Raw genomic sequence first — 22,172 nt, 5'->3', positions numbered from 1 at the left:
TCTCACAGAAGTCCGTGAAATAGCCACGGATTTCGCTTAACTCAAAATCCGTGGAATAGGCACAGAATCGCTCAAATTTCCGTGAAACTGACACGGATTTCGCTACAATGCAAGTTAATGACAGTCATATCCCGTGGCTATTGGTTTGTTCCAAGTCACGTGACTTTCAAGGTTCCGGCGGTCAGAACAAAAAACATGGCGGACAGTTCTCTCATTTTTAGTGAAAAAAATAATATTTTGACTTAGTTTCTGCATAAAAATGGATTTTGATCACATTTCTAGCGAGAAATATATGTTTTATTTTCTAAATATTCACGCAGTGAATGTACATAATCACTTTGTGGTGAAGATCTCGCCAGAAAAATAGTCTACAATGCAAGTCATTAACTTGCATTGTAGTGAAATCCGTGTCAGTTTCACGGAAATTTGAGCGATTCTGTGGCTATTCCACGGATTTTGAGTTAAGCGAAATCCGTGGCTATTTCACGGATTTCTGTGAGACCATGTTGGTTATGCAACTTGAAAAAAGTGACAGACCATTTTTGCCTCTCTTTTTTTTATTTTTTTGAAGGAGGCAGGAGTGAAAATAAGTCATCGTCAACATTTGTTGGTTTCCGAATGATGAAAATAGTTGGCGAACAAACATACAAAATAAGAAGTGGGCTCTACAGGATCATAAGGTTTCCCAAATTATGGCATTTTATTATGAAGGGGCTTGAAAAGTTGTGCAAATAGCTGCCATAAATGGGGGGAAAAAATAAAAATTCTCCCTCGGGGAGCATGCCCACGGGACCCTGCTAAGTTTGGGCTTCACTCTTGCTTGCATCACTCATCATACTCTGCTTATTTCCTGTCAGATTCCTGTATCCTGTCTAACAAGGGCACATATCCCCCCCAGACGACTTCAATGTAATTAAGACCCCAGGAAGATTTTTAGTGACTCAATTTCACAGAAGACTAAATTTCTATCAGACAGACTGTTTTAGGAGCACCTGCAGACATCAACGCTGGAAATGAGATGTGATGTATCTGTCCCTGTGGATCCGGTCGTTAACAGCGGCTGTCTGCCTGGATACATACAGACTATATTTTCAAAATAAAACGACGGCACACGTTTTTGTTTTATTTAAGAACTGATTTTAATTAATTCCACACGTCAATAACAGCTGTTAGAATATGATCATTTGAAATTTTTACAGTTTTATTCTCAACAGGCATCAAATGTGTCCCCAGATCTGAGCATTTTGGTACAGGACATAACAATCGCCACCATAACCAGTCCTCCCAGTCCTCCCAGTGTGGCATCAGCTTCAGGTGCTGCTGCTGCCCTTGACAGCTTTTTATTGTCTGTTTGCCTATAGGAACAACTGGAGGCGATTCAAGGCTTAATAAAATATTATTTAAATTTTATTGTCTTTTAATATGAACATATAAAAAAACACAACAAACAAAACATTTACATAATGGATTGTAAGCCTCTGCCCATGCTACCTTATGCATTATTATAAGAAGAAGAGATTCCACTACAAAAAGACCAGACCCTCGGCTCTCTCCAGCTCTCAAACAACCTGCAAATGTTATCTGGCTCAGTTCCACAGAAGCAACCTGCACCGCCTCTTATCTTTAACCAGAAGGCAAAGAAAAAGTTTAGGGGATCCGTTCAATAAATGACCTTCTATACCTATCAACAAATGTCTTTTTAATATGTATACCAGTTACTTACAAATACAAATTGCCTAGTTAAAGACAGGTATTAGAGTTCTTTACATTATTTTTGCTTCAAAGCGCCTTATATAGAATATCCATTGCAGGGACAGACTGAGTGCCATCAATCAATTTCGTGTGGATTATCAAACATTTTTCAACAGTATATTGATTCTGTAAACTATGTCAACGTGTCAAAACAAGGAGAACATGGAAGACCAGATTTAACTTTAACCTATCATTTTCAATAATCAGCCTTATCGGAGGATTGCAACAGTGAGTCGCTGGATCGATGTGTAAATGTAATTTCTCTGTGCTTATGAACAAGGCAAAATAAAAATAGATTCTGGCTAATCGAACGGTAACAAAAAAGGGATGATGAGAGAGGGAAACATACAATGCAGAGCTCATCCCAGTCACTTTTTCTAGTTTCACATTTTCTGATTCTGAGAACTGATCACAATGATCAGGGGTCTTAATTAATAGTCACTACATGATGGCTTTGAAATAAATAAGCCTTAAACTTGGGATGAAGTGTCAGATGAAAGTGCAAACAGCTCTAGCAACATCTTTTCTCTCCTTCAAGCAAACACGGATGACCTTCCTGCAGACGAAACCTAAAGCCTGCTCATGCAGCCCGTTATCCTTCTGAGGAGCAAGCCGTCACATACTGACAACACTAGTGCAGGTGCAGAGGAATATTAGTTGTAAGCCTACAGCATGTAGCAATTAAAGTCCAATTCTATTCCAGCAAATAGATGTGACCTTATCTACATTGAAAGGAGGCCGAGGGGATTGTTGGTTGAAGCAGCTCCACTTGTTCCAGACAAGACCATTTGTAATCCAATCAATGACTTTAAGCGTGGTGGGGTTGCACTTATTGACACTTCATTAAGTTTCGTTGCGTCAGACGCGTTGAACCCGCCGTAGCAAAGTACTCTGAATGGCGCTTTGACCCAGGTTGGATTCATTCAGAGGGAAAGAAAAGGAGTGTTCAACAACAGCACAGCCATTAGCCCGGACCAATTATAACTCAACACTCAAACTACAGCAGCAGAGGTGTCCCGCTTTCTGCAAACTGTGCAGAACAAGAAATTGTGAAGCACTTAAATAAATATACTTTCAGAGAAGGACATCAAAATGGCTGTGTGTGTGTGTGTGTGTGTGTGAGGGGGGATGACAGCACTTCTGATTTCTATATTCTAATAACCGTCCTTTAACACAGATTGTATGACATTTCTCTGTTCTGCCCATTCTCCTACATCTAAAGAAATCCTCAAAGAAATAAAACACCTGCTCTCAGACTGGGGTCTCATCTTGCTGGCCAGCTCAGCTAGCCTTAAAACAACAGGATCAAAACTTCATCACTCAACCCAAAAAAAAAAAAAAGGCACCAAAATCTCACAACGCTTTCCTGTCAGTGAATTCTTAAAACAGATCTGCTTTGGCACAGCTGCCACACAGTCATTTTGATGAAATTTGTCAATATGCAATGCTGATATATCACGCCCAATATTTCCTGTCACAGCGCAGTAACTGCAGTAGTTATGAGTTACTGCGTGGCACAGATCCACCCACAACTTTTTGCACCACTGACACCTACAGTTAGATTGGCTATGCACAAACTATCTCGCCCTTCAACAATATTGTGCTGCTGCAGAGGGAACAGAGCTGCATGGAACGATGGAATAATAATTAAAAAAAAAATTAAAGAAAGATGCAGGAAAAACAAAATCTCCAGTGTAAAATTGGTTTCAGAAAGACTCGTCAATTCTTCCGTCCTCTGCCTCTCTCTAAGCTACTCTCTGGTCAGTCTGTTAAGTTTTTATGACTGAGGTAGGTTCTCTTTAGCTAAGGACAAAATAAAAATGGAAAGCATCACACATTGAGGCCAGTATTGTGTTTTGCTCTTTCATAATTAAAAAGGATAAATTCCTGAAAAAACCCTTTCAAGCTTTGAATTCATTCTCTGAACAAAGAAATAAACACAACGGGTTTAAATTTGCATCACACTCCAGATAGCTTTGCCTTAAATTTTTCATGCTCTTTTCCATTAGTTGTTTTTGACCTTTTTTACCAAAAACTACCGAGGAGCCTCCGTTATTTTTTTTTTTAACTTGCCTGTTCATCACAAAAGTGACAAAAATCAGAGATGCACACATCGAACGCCCACGGCTAAAAGAGCCTGCAGTTCCAAGTCAAATATAAAGAGAGATTAGGCGGTAGAGAGGAAATAGTCTGGAGAAAAGAGGAGGAAGAGGGGTGGTGGTGGGGTGCACGATCCATTCGGTCTCGAGTCGAGGCGGGACGGTACAGATATTCACTGCAAGGTGACGGTTGGCCAAAAACAGTTAAAGAGTTGCTTCCAGTGGTGTACAGTACAAAGAGGAATCCTAATCACTCTAGATTGAAGATTCATTGACAGTGCATGTCTGAGTGTGTGTTTGTTTTGACTGGATATAAACCAGAGCTGCTAAAAGGGCTCTGGCCTCTGTATGGGCATAAGAGGGGGTCGTTGCATCTAGTGGATTACTGTGTTCCTGTCCTTTGAGCCCCCTGCCTCTCTGTCTCTGTGTGTGTGTCAGTCTATGAGGGGACAGAGCTGTGGGGTCAGTAGGCAGTGACCAGGTCCTTGTCGTAGTTGTATCGGCCCCTCTTTGGGGTAGGACTGTCGGCGCTGTCCTCTGTGTCCTCACTGTCTCCTCCTGCCCCGCCCCCTTCCTCCTCAGAGGAGGAGTCAAGAGTCAGATCAACCACTGCGCCTCCTCCCGGCGCCGCAGCAGCTGCTCCTGTGACTCCTGCCGCCCCCACCGAACCGCTTCCGGATTTGCCCGTCAAACTGGTGCTGCTGTGGGCCGGAGAATGACCGTTTGCCTCAGGAATGCCTGCAGACATAAAAGCAGTGTTAATCCAATCCAATCCAATCCCCTTTATTTATATAGCAATAGCAACAATTTTAGCAAACACAAGGTTTCCAAAGTGCTGCACAAACAATAAATACATAACACAATACAAAGAGATGCAGTAAACAATAGAACAGCAAGATGCAATAAGATAAAATAAATTAAAAAAGGGATAAAAATAAATAAAATAAAATGTACTGCCCGCACAAAATAAAATATGCATGAATACAATAAAAACAAAAAAATCATAAAATCATAAAATCAACACTCTACGTGGTGTTAAAAGCCAACGAGAAGAGGAGTGTTAAAACCGATTACAAAAAAGATTTACACAAACAAATTTTAGCGGCCCCGAAATGAGCTGTACACAAAGCCACTAGTCTGACACGAATGACAGTAGACGTCAACCAATTTAAAAATGTTCACCGAAAAATGTTGAAATTAGACTACATTTGAGTCACACGGTAGAAAAGAACTGTTTTGTCTTATACGTGAAAAGAAATTCTGATTTATTTAAAAGACTGACATCTAATTGAACTTATATTCAAAATTATTGATAGTTTACAGTACAGGCCAAAAGTTTGGACACACACCTTCTCATTCAATGCGTTTTTCTTTATTTTCATGACTATTTACATTGTAGATTCTCACTGAAGGCATCAAAACTATGAATGAACGCATATGGAATTATGTACTTAACAAAAAAAGTGTGAAATAACTGAAAACATGTCTTGTATTTTAGATTCCTCAAAGTAGCCATCCTTTGCTTACTAGAATATAAGACATGTTTTCAGTTATTTCACACTTTTTTGTTAAGTACATAATTCCACATGTGTTCATTAATAGTTTTGATGAATTTACAATGTCAATAGTCATGAAAATAAAGGAAACGCATTGAATGAGAAGGTGTGTCCAAACTTTTGGCCTGTACTGTATATTATTAAACCAACACATTGAGAACAAGAGGTTAGACCAGGGGTGTCAAACTCTGGCCCGTGGGCCAAATTTGGCCCGCAGTGTAATTTTATTTGGCCCGCGAGGCAATACCAAATTATTATATTATTATTGTACTATAAAAGCTGACCTTCCGGTATTATACGGCGCATTTACCGCTAATACTAGATTTATTATTGTTATTTTATTTTTAAATGTATGAACCTGTTGAAAAAGTTTATTTTGATATTTAAATCAGAAGGATGCAAATAGAAAAGAGGCATATGATTTTTATTTAATTTTTATTTAATAAATTAATGACACTGATGTGTTTTTTATTTGAAATTTGATTTTGCATGTCTGCACTATTTAGTTATATATTGTATGTTTATAAGCGTTGCTGGTTCCATATTTAATGTTAAAGCAAAACATGTTTGGTATATATTAAAAGGTTTATTTGTTCAATGTTGGCCCGCGATTTTATTCAAGTTTTAAATTTTGGCCCATTGTGTATTTGAGTTTGACACCCCTGGGTTAGACTGACTGGGTATGATACTTACATATATCAACAACAGGATATTCTGGTGTGCTGCTGCGTTCTCTTTCTCTGTCCCTCTCCTTCTCATCTCTGATGGGTCGCCAAGAGCCGTCGGTTAAGTACTCGATCTCCTCGATGTCCTCACTCGTCTCTTTCAGGATCTCAGATAGCAGCCTGAAACACACACTGCTGGTTAGAGTCGTCTCACCAAACAGATTTCACACTAGAAAAGGAAGGGAATACTCAGCTGCGGGTGCCTTGCCTCAGGTCTTATGGTCTGCATGAGATTCATTTCTTAGTTTTTGTCCTTTTCGGCAGCCAGCAGATCACGCCCGTCATTCTAAATACTCAAATTACTTTTCTGCCACGAGTATATGTTATGTACACTACCGGTCAAAAGTTTTAGAGCACCCCAGTTTTTTATTGAAATTCAAGCGGTTCAAGTCAAATGAACAGAAAAAAAGGTAAGGTTAACAAAAACTGAAAGATAATGTACATTTCAGAATTATACAAGTAGGCCTTTTTCAGGGAACAAGAAATGTGTTAACAACTTAACTCTATGGAGTCTTGGGCTATTTTGTCCATTTTTGAATTCTTTTCATGTCTTTGTAAGTCATTTTGTGTCTTTTTTTGGTCATTTTGTGTCTTTTGGTTTCTTTTTTTGTCATTTTGTGTCTTTTTTTGGTCATTTTGTGTCTTTTTTTAGCCCTTTAGTCCAACATAAAATGTGATTTTGAATCTTTTTTTAACTTTCAAAACACTATTAAACTGCATCATATTACACTATTAAACTGCATCATTTTCAATTAAATTCTGGAAAAGTTGGTGTGTTCTAAAACTTTTGACCAGTAGTGTATGTGCTATATAACCATAAACCTTATCCATTCTCATTAGGTTGAATGTGTTGTATGAAGTCTCAGATGTACGTCACACTTGATAAAAAGCATCTTCTCAATGAAATTGTAACATTGTAACAGGATATCAAACAAATTACGCCCAAAGAAGAAAAAATAAAATGAACCTTGCTTATTTAGCATCGACTGAAGATGCATTAAACTCAAAACACCACTTGATAAACATTTAGTAATTAGGCTGCTGAAAATGAAACCTAGAGAAAAGAGCTGAAAAGGGGACTTTCACAGAAGCTTAATTTAAGGAATGCAAATGTACTTCAAAGCCAAAGTGTAACACAATACTCAGCCTTTTTTGAAAGTAAGGGTGTGCCTGTGACAGTTAGAAAGTGCAGGAAATTACACGTCCACACATTTGCAAATGAAATTACTTTATCATGATTCATGAAAAGATGAAACATGTTCAAATGCTGCCCTTATTAATAAAACACTGCAGACCGATTATAGATATGCATTTTGCACTTGTTGATTACAAATGCCTGTAGTTAAAGTCAGTTGCAGCAATGAGTACTGTAAAAATAAATAAAGCATCAAGGTCCACGATTTCATAGTTCTCTAAACCAGCTATTCTCAACCTTGGGGTCCCGACCCCAATTGGGGTCGCGAGATGATTTCTGGGGGTCGCCAAATTATTTTGGAAGTCAGCTCTGTCTCCACTGTGTTAAAGTGTTCATGTGTTAATGTGTTTTAGTCTTTTTGGGTCATTTAATGTCTTTTTTTTAAATAATTTTGTGTCTTTTTTTGGTCATTTTGTTTCTTTTTTGGGCCATTTAGTGTGTTTTTTTGGTAATTTTGTGTCTTCTTTGGTCATTTTTGCTTCTTTTTTGGGTAATTTTGTGTCTTTTCTGACAAATGCCAAAGTAGCAAGTTATTACTTAACAAGGAGTCTCCGGCTTGAAGCTGACTGTTTTTAGTTGTTGTCTGCTTAATTATTTGTCCAAAATATGTCGTATCAACTGAGTTTGTATGATCTGAAATGTGCGTGGAGATTCTGTTCAGTGAGCAGCTCTAAACTATATCCTTGTTAAATCAACAAGATCAAAGAGTCAACAAACAAGCCAATTTAAAGCCTCATTTTGGAATATAACCTCACAGCAGGGGTAAAAAAACAAATCACAAACGATACTAAACCTCTCATGACATGCAAGACATTCAAAGCCTTGACATCCGTGCAGCTTAGATAACTTTCCCCGAGCTGGCCTCAACACACAGATAGCTAGAATTCCACTTAAGTGTACATTTTCGCAATTTATTGGAGGGGAGGATGATGCTGCAGGAGTGGGACATGTAAGAGCGTGCTTCTGTCTCCTTACCCATCAATAGCGAGCAGCTCAAAGGGAGCGGGCTTGTCACAGACGGGACAAGTCCACGTGGGCTTCTTCTCATTCATCTGCAGGAAGAAGACCGCGTCGAAACACTGGAGATGGGCACAAGTTAAAACTCGACATGGCACGCCAAGTCGCATCTTCACCAGCTGGGAAGAGGAAGGAAAGAGGCATGTTGAAGGAATCAAGAATCTTGATAGTGGGACAAACATTATTAAACTGACCAGTGTGAAACAGAAAATGGGCAGGAAAGTGACGTAGCAGTATCAAAGTATACTCACTGGACAGATGAGTGAAACCCGGAGGCCTGTGGTCGCAATTTCACTCTCTGGGTCAAAACGTAGTTTGTCCTGGACTATAAATAAAATGGTGGACAAAATAGCATAAGTGAAACTAATCATCTGTGCAATAATTCAGACACTGCTGCTAACTTTGAGGGTGCAATAATTCATGTACATATTGGACACCTTTATTTTTATTTTTATACAAGTTTTTATATATATTTATATAGATATATTTATTGTGACAGTCCACAGTATGTATTTATTAACAGGTTCTGCTCACCAGTTCTGTGTTATGTGTACTGCGGAAGCCAAGCAACGATATTTCGTTGACAGATTCACTGTTGTGTTTTTTGTGCAATGACAATAAAGAAAGTCTAAGTCTAAGTCTAAGCATCAAGTGTCACAAGAGTGTATCAGACAATATTTTTATGTGAAATTAACCTCTTAAGAACACAACTGCCCACCAGCAAAAAGCTTGACCTTTATGTTGTAAATAGTTATGCCATACAGTACAGGCCAAAAGTTTGGACACACCTTCTCATTCAATGCGTTTTTCTTTATTTTCATGACTATTTACATTGTAGATTCTCACTGAAGGCATCAAAACTATGAATGAACACATATGGAATTATGTACTTAACAAAAAAGTGTGAAATAACTGAAAACATGTCTTGTATTTTAGATTCCTCAAAGTAACCACCCTTTGCTTACTAGAATATAAGACATGTTTTGAGTTATTTCACACTTTTTTGTTAAGTACATAATTCCACATGTGTTCATTAATAGTTTTGATGAATCTACAATGTAAATAGTCATGAAAATAAAGGAAACGCATTGAATGAGAAGGTGTGTCCAAACTTTTGGCCTGTACTGTATCTTGTTTTCCTTTTTATAATAAACAATTTTGAGAGGTTTAGGTACACCAGTGACACCACTAAGTAAAAGCACCCGAGCTCTCATAAGGTTAAGTATAAAAGGTCGAGAATTTTATCAAAACGTGCCAACAAAAAGTTAAAATCAATGACTTCCTTATACAGTAGCAAAATAAATTAGGCAGTGTAGAAAAAGGCAACACTTACTGCGTTCACGACAGCGTTCTGCACTCTCAACAGAGCAGAGTTTGAGTTGACTGAAGAGGTCCGCTGCAGAGAAAACCCTCACTAAATACACCGCCACCGAGTACCGCTGGAAACACAGAAGCACAGGTTGTGAGCATTTATTTCAAAAGATTACTGATCTAATACAGAGCATATGCAGATACAGAGTGATCCTCAAAATCACTTAAAACAGAAACAAACAGACAAGATGTACACTACCGGTCAAAAGTTTTAGAACACCCCAATTTTTCCATTTTTTTATTGAAAATCAAGCAGTTCAAGTCAAATGAACAGATTGAAAGGGTACAAAGGTAAGTGGTGAACTGCCAGAGGTAAATAAAAAAAAGGTAAGCTTAACCAAAACTGAAAAATAATGTACATTTTAGAATTATACAAGTAGGCCTTTTTCAGGGAACAAGAAATGGGTTAACAACTTAACTCTATGGAGTCTCGGGCTATTTTGTCCATTTTTGAATTCTTTTAATGTCTTTGTAAGTCATTTTATGTCTTTTTTGGTCATTTTGTGTCTTTTTTTAGTCATTTTGTGTCTTTTTTTGGTCATTTTGTGTCTTTTTTTGGTCATTTTGTGTCTTTTTTTAGTCATTTTGTGTCTTTTTTTTGGTCATTTTGTGTCTTTTTTAGTCCAACATTAAATGTGATTTTGAATCTTTTTTTTACTTTCAAAACACTATCATGCTCAATCAAGAATTTTAAATGTTGCAAATGTGCATTAATTTCAGAGTACACTGAGACATTAAACTGCATCATTTTCAATTAAATTCTAGAAAAGTTGGTGTGTTCTAAAACTTTTGACCGGTAGTGTATATTATGATAAAAGAGAAACTACTTAGATTCACCATTCCCAGCTGATGTTGGAGGAAGAATTAAAGGCAAATCTATCCTCTGGAACTCTCCTAATTATACAACTGTGTTTAAGATATTCTCTTACATTATATAGGCCAATTACTAAAGTCACACATCTTAGGAAAACCTTACACAGCAAGTTCTTATAAATCCCTGAACACCAGAAGTACATTAAAGGCATTTTAAGCTTTAGTGCAAATATGCCTCTAATGCTTAACAAAACATAAGAATTTGATGGACTGAATTTCCACACAACCCCACTAGTGGGTGAACACAAGGTTATGGACAAGCATTGATTAAGTATGTTGAGCAATCAATTCTGTATTCCCATGTTTCACTTCAAACAAACCAAAAAAATGGTTAGTTTGCCTATAAATCAGCAACTTTTCTCAAGTGCACCACACTTTTAAAGCTGCTTCTCTTGGTTTAAATCTGCAGTATTTCCACCAAGTTGCGAAAAAAAGGTAGAACAGGACTGACATATGAGTCAACAGAATTATATAGGCCATTTTAGCTATATCTCATGTCGATCAGTGTCGGCGTGTATGTTGTCATTCTAGCTCAAAAATGTATTATATTGGCCATATACACTCCCGGTCAAAAGTTTTAGAACACACCAATTTTTCCAGTTCTTTTATTGAAATTCAAGCAGTTCAAGTCAAATGAACAGCTTGAAAGGGTCCAAAGGTAAGTGGTGAACTGCCAGAGGTAAATAAAAAAAGGTAAGCTTAACCAAAACTGAAAAATAATGTACAATTCAGAATTATACAAGTAGGCCTTTTTCAGGGAACAAGAAATGGGTTAACAACTTAACTCTATGGAGTCTTGGGCTATTTTGTCCATTTTTTAATCCTTTTCATGTCTTTTTTTGTCATTTTGTGTCTTTTTTTGGTCATTTTTTGTCATTTTGTGTCTTTTTTGGTAATTTTGTTTCTTTTTTTAGTCATTTTGTGTCTTTTTTTTAGTCCTTTAGTCCAACATAAAATGTGATTTTGAATCTTTTTTTTACTTTCAAAACACTATCATGCTCAATAAAGAATTTTAAATGTTGCAAATGTGCATTAATTTCAGAGTACACTGAGACATTAAACTGCATCGTTTTCAATTAAATTCTGGAAAAGTTGGTGTGTTCTAAAACTTTTGACCAGTAGTGTATGTCTACATTGGTCGTGGTGTTTATACTACACACAGTGGACTGTTCAAAATGTCATACAACAGCTGCATAAAAGTTTTGGTGCAGGTTATGTTTTCTTATCACAGAGCTATTCGGCTGTCAGGTAAATATAGTGCAGGCTTTCCACAGGACATCATGATCAGAGCATTAAAAAATATACATTAACGCAAAGGGACAATTGCATACAAAAAAGGTTGTTATTGTGTTAAATTTCAACTTTCACATTACTCATCCCTAATCAGTTTTCACAAAAGAAAAGTGTGCTAACGGGAGTAAGACAGCCTCACAGCTGCTTATCTGGATGAACATTAGTAAAAGCAGTTTAGCTCTTCACACTCAGGAGCTTTCTTTTTGAGTTACACTATGTACGACTGAGAGGGACCAGTGAGACACAAGAAGAAAGAACAGCATGTCCCAGCTTGTATTGGTCCACCACCCTGACCCTGAGCTATGCCAAAATATGAGATTCAGCATGAGACTAACCTTGCCGAAGTTTCCCCAAGTGATGGTGACTCTGTTGGTGACATTGGAGAGATGCAACCAGGGAGTGATGTTTACAGGACGACAAGGACGACGGGGCTCAACACCAGGCTTATTAGAGGGGTAATAGCCCTGTAAGCACAAAGACACACACAAATATCAAAACATTAGTTCAGTTCAGCTTTTATTTCCAACATGTGCAAGTAACACAACAAAGTAAACTCAAAAACAAATACATCCAATGAGAATAATCAAAACAAAAAAAATAGCAATAGTCAAAACAAAAGCTGTAATGTGAACGCAACATGTCCAAAAAGGAGTAGGATGAAGCATAATATGCTAATTTAAACCTTCTCCACTACTCAATTAACACGTTTTTTCCCCCCTAAACATACATATTTAAATAATACATACAGTACAGGCCAAAAGTTTGGACACACCTTCTCATTCAATGCGTTTTTCTTTATTTTCATGACTATTTACATTGTAGATTCTCACTGAAGGCATCAAACCTATGAATGAACACATATGGAATTATGTACTTGTGAAATAAAATAAAAAAAGTGTGAAATAACTGAAAACATGTCTTGTATTTTAGATTCCTCAAAGTAACCACCCTTTGCTTACTAGAATATAAGACATGTTTTCAGTTATTTCACACTTTTTTGTTAAGTACATAATTCCACATGTGTTCATTAATAGTTTTGATGAATTTACAATGTAAATAGTCATGAAAATAAAGGAAAAACATTGAATGAGAAGGTGTGTCCAAACTTTTGGCCTGTACTGTATTTACAAAAAAAAATGTTTTTGAAAATAAATAGATTACATAAACAAATACATTAATAATTTATCATTTATGAAAACACCCGGTTGTTAAAATTTGTTATGCAAGATATGCAAAATATAATCTTAATCAAAATGCTTTTATGTACTTTAATCGATCCCTTTGAAGGCTTAAGATACTATAAATCTCAAAAGACTAATTTGTTGTTGTGTTCTTGATAGTGTTAGTTGTACAGTCACTGTGAGGTGCAGAATTAGAAAAGTGAAAAGACGAGAACAAAAGTTAAAAAAGCCAAAATGGAAGTAGCTCAGCTCTCCTCTTTGTTCATAACTGAAGGTGCGCTAAGCTCAGAGCAAGTCGCACATGAATGTTAAATGAGAGTCACTCCCAAAGTGTTTTGGTGTTCTCCTCTGTATATGCTTCTGTGTATTTATCTACTTATGTAGATCTAAAGCGTTCCAACCAAGAAACCTCTTAGTCTAATAGTTGATTATATGCCACTGTTACGACACCGCAAATTATAAGTGAGTAAGAGAACTAGGGTGACTCAGGAAACCCCTTTTTACTTCAGTCTATGTTAAAGATGTCTTTGGTTCTATTCAACAACAGATACCCAGCTAATCATAAGTAAGCATTTTATACTTTTTATACTGCATATTAATATTTATTCTGCACTGGAATTCTACTCCTTAATACATACTCCTTCTTTAGACACTTTATTTTTACATTACATTTTATTGTATTTTTATATTTTATTGCTTGAAGTATGCCTAGGTTGTTCTTTTTATTTAATTGTGTTGTTATTGTCTCTGTGTGTATTGTCTAATGTTGCTGCTACACTGTAATTTCCCAGCTTGGGATAAATAAAGTATATCTATCTATCTATCTATCTATCTATTGTCCAATACTTTGGCCATTATAGACACAAAGACAAAGCCAGTCTTTCCATATTTTAAATGCATCTACAATATTTAATCTTGCTGGATGCACTTCTTTTACAGCTTTCCTACTGGCTATTTGTTGTATTCCAACTTTGGGTGGTTTACTACAAAAACATATAGAATCAAAACCAAAATGAATGTCTTATCTGTATATTAGGCTTGCAGTGGTAGTTAGTGTTACCATTATTACAGAATGTCATACACTGCCCCTAGTGTTGTTTTGCTTTATTTTCTACATTGAAAAATAAACAAACATTTAGTTAAGTTCACACCAGCGCCCACATTCATCAAATGCAAAACATGTAATTTGTAAAGTGAAAGTGTGAGCTCCGTACAGCAGCAGCAGAGTTAGAGCACAGAGTACCAGGAGTCAGATTTCACTCATCACGTGCCGGATTCACACAGCGAGTTTGATGTGCCTGCTTGGCAATATTTCAGATTTCTTGTTATTTGTAACACCAGTGTTGTCCTAACTTTTATGCATCTACATCATCTTTGTTCCTGCTACTCAGTAATATTGCTAAACTGTAGAAATTTAAAATAATCTCTCACTGTTCCTACATTTAATTTTGAAGCCCAAACTAGCACTGGGCGGTGTGCCGGTTCACACCGAATACCAGTGTATATTTTTGTTATGATATGAATTTTTTAATATACCGCCATACTGGTGTATTTGCTAACATAAAGTTCGGAACGCGGTGACACACACCACTGTATTAGGGCAGCTATTCTCAACCTTGGGGTCGGGACCCCAATTGGGGTCGTGAGATGATTTCTGGGGGTCGTCAAATCATTTTGGAAGTCAGCTCTGTCTCCATTGAGTTAAAATGTTCATGTGTTTTAGTCCTTTTTGTCACTTAATGTCTTTGTTTTGGTCATTTTGTGTGTTTTTTATCATTTTGTGTATTTTTTGGTCATTTTGTGTATTTTTTTGATCATTTTCTGGTCAATTTGTGTCTTTTTTGGTAATTTTGTTTCCTTTTTTTGGTAATTTAGTGTCTTTTTTTAGTCATTTTGTGTCTTTTTTTTTTAGTCATTTTGTGTCTTTTTTTGTATTTTTTTTTTCTTTTTTTGTCATTTAGTGTCTTTTTTTGGTATTTTTTTTTCTTTTTTTGGTCATTTAGTGTCTTCTTGGTCATTTTGTTTATTTTTTTGGGTGATCTGAACTGTGCGTGTGAGATTGTGTTCAGTGAGCGGGGGTCGCGGACAACATGCATGTTAAATTGGGGGTTGTGACTCAAAAAGGTTGAGAACTACTGTATTAGGGGACCCTTTTCAATGTTGCACTTCTGCCTGGAAACAGGCAGCGTGCACAGCCTGGTGAGTGAAAATCTTTAGTGGCGTTACATTACAGTGAAGATGGAGAAGGACAGAAATTGAAAGTTCCAAAATCGAAGCTGTAGAACTACTAGAACATGGTGACACAGAAGAACAAAAGAAGAGCCGTGTCTGTTTGGAGGTTTTTTTGGTGTCAAGCAAATTTGCTCCACCACCTTAGCTGCAAGCATGTCTTGAAATATCAAGAATGTAGGTAGTTAAGATCAATGTCCTCTATCTCATGGGAAAAGCAAAAGAAATGTCGAGCCAAATGTCACTTAAAGACGCGTTTGCCAAAGGGATTATTATTATGAAAGTTGCCTTTGCCTGCTGTTCAGTTTACTTTGTTTTACTATTTATTTGAATGTGTATATACCACAAAGCAAATATTAATGCAAATTACCTTCATGAAGGTTCAGTTGGGAATACTGTGATATTACAACAAACACCCAAAACTTGAGTTAAGTTGTAAACAGCAACCTTTTAAATGCAAAAGCAACCAAATTCCCATTTTTGTTTTCACAACATTCATTTGACTGTGGTCTTTCTGGCTCGATTCTCTGACTACACACCTCGAGAGCACAACAATGCAGCAAATGCTTGTGTTGGACGTTCTAGCTTCCCACCAGCACATGAACAGTTTGAACAGTGAGACTGCCAGCTGGAGAGTTTTTCTACTGAAGTCTTGCCAGTGAGTTGATGCCTTTAGGCTGGTTAACCAAGACACTATCTGTACCTGGATAGTATTTTCTATGCCTTATTCAACATCCACCTGCATTAAGTTGGTTAATTCATCAGTACAATACATTATCATGCTAGTTTGGCAATGACCAGGAAGTAAATTTGCCACCGACACCCAGACTACTGTATCCCAGTCAGATAATGGCTTTGCTGGCCGTTTTTTCACAAATTGCATATAAATTTGCATATATATTTATCTTGTATTTGCATATTCCCCAGTAATTTCTTGAACAGTTTGTTAGCCCTATATACAGTCTGCAATTGCAGTCAGTCAAACTCATTTGTTCCTTTATATTATCAATAGTGATAAGCATTCTAGCAGTGTTTTTACTTTCTCATTACTTTTTTAATAATTTGCACCACCTCCATTAGCACATACTCCATTACAGTGTTCCTAAGTTTGTGAAAGACTTATCTGCACTTGGTTACATATTCCGCTCTAGGATAATTAAAGCGTCTAGCGATCTCTTACTATCTAGTAGTGACTTGTTGGTTGTATAGAAAAATAAATGGCTTACAGGAATGAATGAGGAAATGATGTAAGAAGAGCAGAACAGCAGCCAGGCTTTCATCATATTTGAACTCTATGGCTTGTCTCAGAGTCAATCAACTCACCGGCACATGACAGTAGGACTGGTTGACTTTGACCGCAATGTTGGGAGGATACTGGTCCTCCTGGATACCGATGGAGTCTGTGTAACAGATTCTGCAACAAAGAGGAATATGAGAGAGAAAGGTTAGCATCATAGCGTAGCATAGAAGCACGGCTGAATCTGCAGCAGTCTTTGAGTACTTCAGAACCTGAATGTTCATATAAATAAATCAGATACTCAATTTAATATTTTTTTTTACACTATTCCATTTGTTTCCTTCGAGCATCCATGAGAGAAATTTTGATTAACAGCACATTTGCTGGCAGAACCAGCAAAATCCAGGGGAAATGATTGTGAAACATCTATTAAGTTTCAGTGTGAATTAGTGGAAACTTACCTAAGAACCACTTGGATTGATCTGATTCCTGGACGAAGCTCACTAAGAAAGTAGAAAGATACAAATTTTAGAAAATGAGCTACAGAGTTTGTAAACTAAGCTAATATAATAATGTAGATCTGGGGAGAAAGTTTTGATTTTCTTACCCTGCATTTCTGATCTGGTCTGCTTGGTTCGGTGTTAACTCAAATATGCATTGACTGTCCTGCAGTTTCTCATTGTTCTGGGGAACTGTAAATATGTGAAGAGAAGATTAATCACAAACACAGCATGGTATGTGGACTTCACGTCTCTACAAAACAAAAGATTCAGAGACATCAAGCTATATACACTCACTTAGCTCTGTTGGTGGCAACAGTGTCTCCAAAGTTTGGTAGAAGGGCAGTGACACCAGCTTGACCTCTGCTGCAGGTGTGTGGATCGGTTTGGAAATGCCGTTGAGGTAGTCTGCGCCCTGAGAGGTGGCAGTGGGGGAGGAGCTGAGGGATGAGTAGGCAACTGGGACGCCTTCTGGACGCCGCGCTGCAAGCCAGCCAGATGTTTTGGGGAAGCGCGACTCGTAGAGCTGCCTGACATTCTTCAGAAGCTCTGGACTGTATTCAGTCTGCACTAGTCTCAGCGCACGCCCCACCAGGTCCTGTTTCAACCCACTTTTGCTGCGGCCCATTGAGGCCAGCAGCGTCTGCAGGTCTGAGACCCGGAAACTTTTGACCATGTTCTAGAAGAAAAAAAAGGGACAAGACAAAAATATGAGAAACAAAGAAAAGGGACAACAACGTCTGAGTGACAAAACCCTGACTTTAGAAATCCAGACTCATTTTGAGAGCCAAGTTTCAATCCAAAGCATATTGATATTTCATGGAAATGCTAAACGATTCAGGTTGAAAATTTTTCAAAAGGTATTCGCAGTCATATTTTCTAAGGTTTCACTTGCTGTGAGAACAAAACCACTCTACCTGTTAGGGGTGTCACGATACATCAATCTGCATTAACATCAACCATCCAGTGTTTTCAATGCAAAGTGAAAATATCGATAGATAATCATCTTTTAGACAAATCTCTGAAATAGCTCAGTAATTAAATTGTCAAATCACGTTTAAATTGCCTTTTGTGAGTCGATATAAATGTAGCCAATAGTGATAAATTGGTTAATGACATAGTCTCATATCAATCACAGGTATTTAAATTTTGCAATTGAAGACTTTGTGATATTAGCAAATATTGTATTGTTGTCCAAAAAACTGATAGAATAATTGATCGTGAGGAAAACTGATTAACACCCCTACTAGAAGTGAAACACAAGTTAGGAGAAACAGTCACGATATTGCACTCAGGGATTTTTTTTACAGTTAGTTGAAAGAGAGTATCAGTAGAAAACTGCACTCCAAAATGTAACCATTAGTGTAATTGTTTTCTTATTCAAGAAGCAATGTTGTATTTAAGCAGCAGAAAGGAAGAACTAAGTAAGGTTTAATGACGATTTATTTATTCTAATATCACATTTTCCTCATATCATGAAGCCCTATTTCCAGCACATCAGTGCAAATATTCTATGAATTGCTCCAGTAATGTATCAACTTCTTAAACATGCTCTGTCAAAATAAATCAATAATTAAATTCCTTGTGGACATTCCTGCTTAAACAAGCCCATTAAATTTTGTCCATGGCAGTCTCTACAAAATGATTTACAAATACCTTATATGCACTATTTGACATGACATAACAGTGTCTCAAACTACTTGATTCCAGCTAAAATTAGCTTCTCTCCTTAGTCACTTTAATCCTACATAGGCTTGAACCTGCCTCGTCATTAGTCGGATATAATAAGGAGTCAGCTCCTTGTTCTGAACACTTGCATTACAAAGAAAAAAAAAGTGGTACCAATGAACAAACCCTCAATCTGCAGCAGCAGTTAAAATTAATTACTGCACCTCCGTTACACAGGATTTAATCTTAATGTTTTTAAGTCAACTTTCCTTGTCCCCATAGTTCTATTTATTAGCTGTTATTTAATTACAACAAAGTCCTGTCGTGTTTAATATCCTGGTACTACGCACAACACTCAACAGAGATGAGAAGGAAGTGAGACAAATGACTGATTGACTACATCCATTATCAGCTCTGGAAAAAACAATGAGTTTATTCTCTTGTTGCAATATTTAGTAGCCCGACATGGCATTTTACTTGCTCCAGGCAATCCTTATTGTTGAGCTGTTACACACACCCCAAACAGTCATTTAAGGCAAACCTGAAAGCCCAGCTACAGCATTAGACTAAAAAGTAAGGAAAGGATCACCTGAGTTAAGTTTAAAGTTATAAATCAACATATTAAAGAGAAATACACACACCAAGAAATATTTTTAAAAAAGCAAAACCTGCACGTAGGATATTTATTTAAAGAAGAGATGGGGAGCAGTTTTCCTTGCACAACGTTTACATGTATACCAAAGTATGTTTACAGTCCAATGGAGGTAGAATATGCCTTACATGTAAAACTCACCAAGGTCTGTGAAATGCACTATATACCTTTAAGTGTTTTATTACTGGTGGACACCACGTTTATCGATAAATTCCCTGTTAAGTATTTTTTTCATTGACCGATGGTCATTTAAGGACGAACTCGTTTGTGCAGCAGTGACAATGAAACTTTGAGTGGAAAACAATCATAAGAAAATGTGTTTACGCTTATATATGTACAAGAATATAACGTTACACTGAAGGAAAGTGTGGTCAGTGCAATCTGGTGCCAATTATTGTCACAAAGGTTTCATTTACTCGCCACAATGGATCCACGTTTCGATTAGCTGCACTACACAATAGTATCATCGCAAGACTGGTCACATGAGACAAAACATTTGTAAGGATGTTTATTTATCTGGTAGCAGCAACGTAGAGTGCGTGAACGTGACAAAAAACGGGATGTTGTTACTGCAAAAACCCAGACATGTTTTGTCTCACATTGTTCAGTTGTGCATCAGTGGCACAACAGCTTTGGGTCTGGATGAAATTTGCTCAAAAACGCGCCTGTGTGCTTCTGATGGCCAAAAATGCAGCCATAAAACTGAGGATCGTTGCCATTTCCTCTGCCTCACTTGAACAATATAACCTCGGCTGGCTAGCTTCTCTGCAGACTGGTCTGTCGGCATTCAATCAGGGCAACTGGACGTTTTGACAGGTGCACAGCTTCATAAACTACCCGGCTAAAAACAAACAGAATCATTATGAGGCTATAAACGTCCAATAGCAACGCGCCGGGGAGCTTGCTAGCAATAAACAGTGTTTTTTATGGTCACACCATTCATTTTTGTGTTTCCTTTGGAGCCAGCGTGATGCTAGCTAAACCAACGCACTTGCTTGGTTAACATAACCTAGCAGGCTAGCTACATTAGCAGCACAAGCTACTTGGTTTTGTCGTGAATATAATACACCTCATTTCTACGAGTACAGACTTTTCACTATATTCACACAAAGCCCCCGGTTTCCACACGACCGGTGTGAGTTTCAAACCGCACTCCCGCGCCCTTCTCCCATCAAACCAAAGCTAGCCAAGCTCTACTTGCCATCGCTTCCACCAGTTCGGCCGCCATCTTCGTGCACCAGTACCGCGAGAGTCAGAGACGACGGCTAGTCTCCCACCAATGAAGCGCAGAGCCTGCTTTGATGGATGGGTGCTCTCAGCCAATCACAGCGCGGCTTTTACCAGCGCCCGAAGAGCAGTATAGAAAATGGGCGGGACCACTTTGTTTTAAAGTTACAGTACAACTTTTTAAAAACACTAAGAGACAGGTCTCATTTCCAAATTAGGCCTCAGTTCACATTAATGAAACCACGTGTCAAAACATTTTGATACCCACGATATTTCGGTTTGATAGTGTCGAGATATTGTGAACGTGTGTATTGAAAACTGTTTACATTCAACGTGGATGAAAAGCATGGGGTGTCAAGTGGACCGGGTCGCATGGTGCGTTCAAATCCCGTCCGAGCAAAATAATCCGTTTCAGGTCCTGCGTCCAGCCGCGAGATGTGCAGTTAATGCTTTGTCTAAGATATGTCCATGATTGAATTAAAAACGAGTAATTAACAAACCACACTTAAACGTCGGAGAACAGACCCGCCAAACTTCGTCCAAAAACAAACACCATGTGGTGTAACGCTTTCACCAAAAATGGAAATAAAATTTATTAAAAACTCCCTCTGGTGATCCAGCCCTGCTTTTCCAAAGGTTCCACATATGTGGCAAAGAATAGCCTCATGAAAACACAAAAATCAATAGAAGGAATTGCAGTATCATGTAATAACATGGTGTGTTTTGTTTTGGCTTTACTTTGGATGAAACGTCAATAAAACAATGCTGTGTATTCAAAAGAACAGCTGGTTTTGCCCCTACAATGCTTAATAGAAAAGGTCACCTATAATTATGATTTATAAATATAATATATGGTATATATGATATACAGGTTTGAGTTATTTTCAAACACCACTAAATTTAGTTAAAAATACAGACCCAAATCACAGCATTGTTCTCTACAATACTTTATTTTTTCTTTACTTTTTAAATTCTAATATTGTTTTTTATAAATTAAATACTACATACGCCTACATATGAGTTGATATAGCTAATTACTTTACCAAAAGAGCTTGTATCAAGGCAGCTGTGCTCTGCTGTGTATGCATTACATGTTCCATTATTTAAACAGAAGAGGGCAATATGGTCCACAATTTGACGTGACTGTCATTTAATTAGCTCCCTCACTCAAACTATTGAGCACAGCAGATATATGTCCAGAAACTATACTGTTACTGTTAACTGCACTAATGTGATGACAGCTCAGGGAAATGGTGTAGGCCAGTATTTTTACCCTGCAGGAGGGTTTCAATCTCTACATCTCCACCATCAACAAGTCCGTCAGTATAAACTCATGCAAGGAGACAAAGTTAAAATGAAATCTTTATTTACTTCAGATCCAAGGGACTTTACAGATACAAAACATGGAAATAATAGACATATATTTTCAATTTGGTGTAGCTCTGAAAATGAGAAATTGCATTTTCTATTTAAATACTTCATACACAGTTTCACGAAAGGATACAGAATACCAATGCTATGATGAAAATGTTTTTAAATCCTTACATGACTTTGAGCTTATTTATAGGGAACTTAAAGGCAGTTTTTGGATACATGA

At 37.4% G+C, this 22,172-nt stretch overlaps 1 protein-coding gene across 1 annotated transcript; it reads right to left on the bottom strand.

Annotated features, from left to right (window-relative positions):
• Positions 1-1,595: 1,595 nt before the first annotated feature.
• On the bottom strand, positions 1,596-20,597 carry pias4a (protein inhibitor of activated STAT, 4a). Its single transcript, XM_059342005.1, has 11 exons — positions 20,550-20,597; positions 17,326-17,707; positions 17,136-17,220; positions 16,990-17,031; positions 16,615-16,705; positions 12,217-12,345; positions 9,678-9,783; positions 8,596-8,669; positions 8,303-8,463; positions 6,101-6,252; positions 1,596-4,589 (listed from the first exon to the last, which is right to left on the bottom strand). Exons 1-11 carry the CDS (start codon positions 20,574-20,576, stop codon positions 4,315-4,317), a joined length of 1,524 nt encoding a protein of 507 aa, XP_059197988.1. The 5' UTR covers positions 20,577-20,597; the 3' UTR covers positions 1,596-4,314.
• Positions 20,598-22,172: the final 1,575 nt, after the last annotated feature.

This window comes from Centropristis striata, chromosome 9 (genome assembly GCF_030273125.1).
Source record: "Centropristis striata isolate RG_2023a ecotype Rhode Island chromosome 9, C.striata_1.0, whole genome shotgun sequence".
NCBI classification, from domain to species: Eukaryota; Metazoa; Chordata; class Actinopteri; order Perciformes; family Serranidae; genus Centropristis; species Centropristis striata.
Note: the sequence above shows the minus strand (reverse complement) of the source record. Positions and strands in the feature narration are given on the sequence as shown.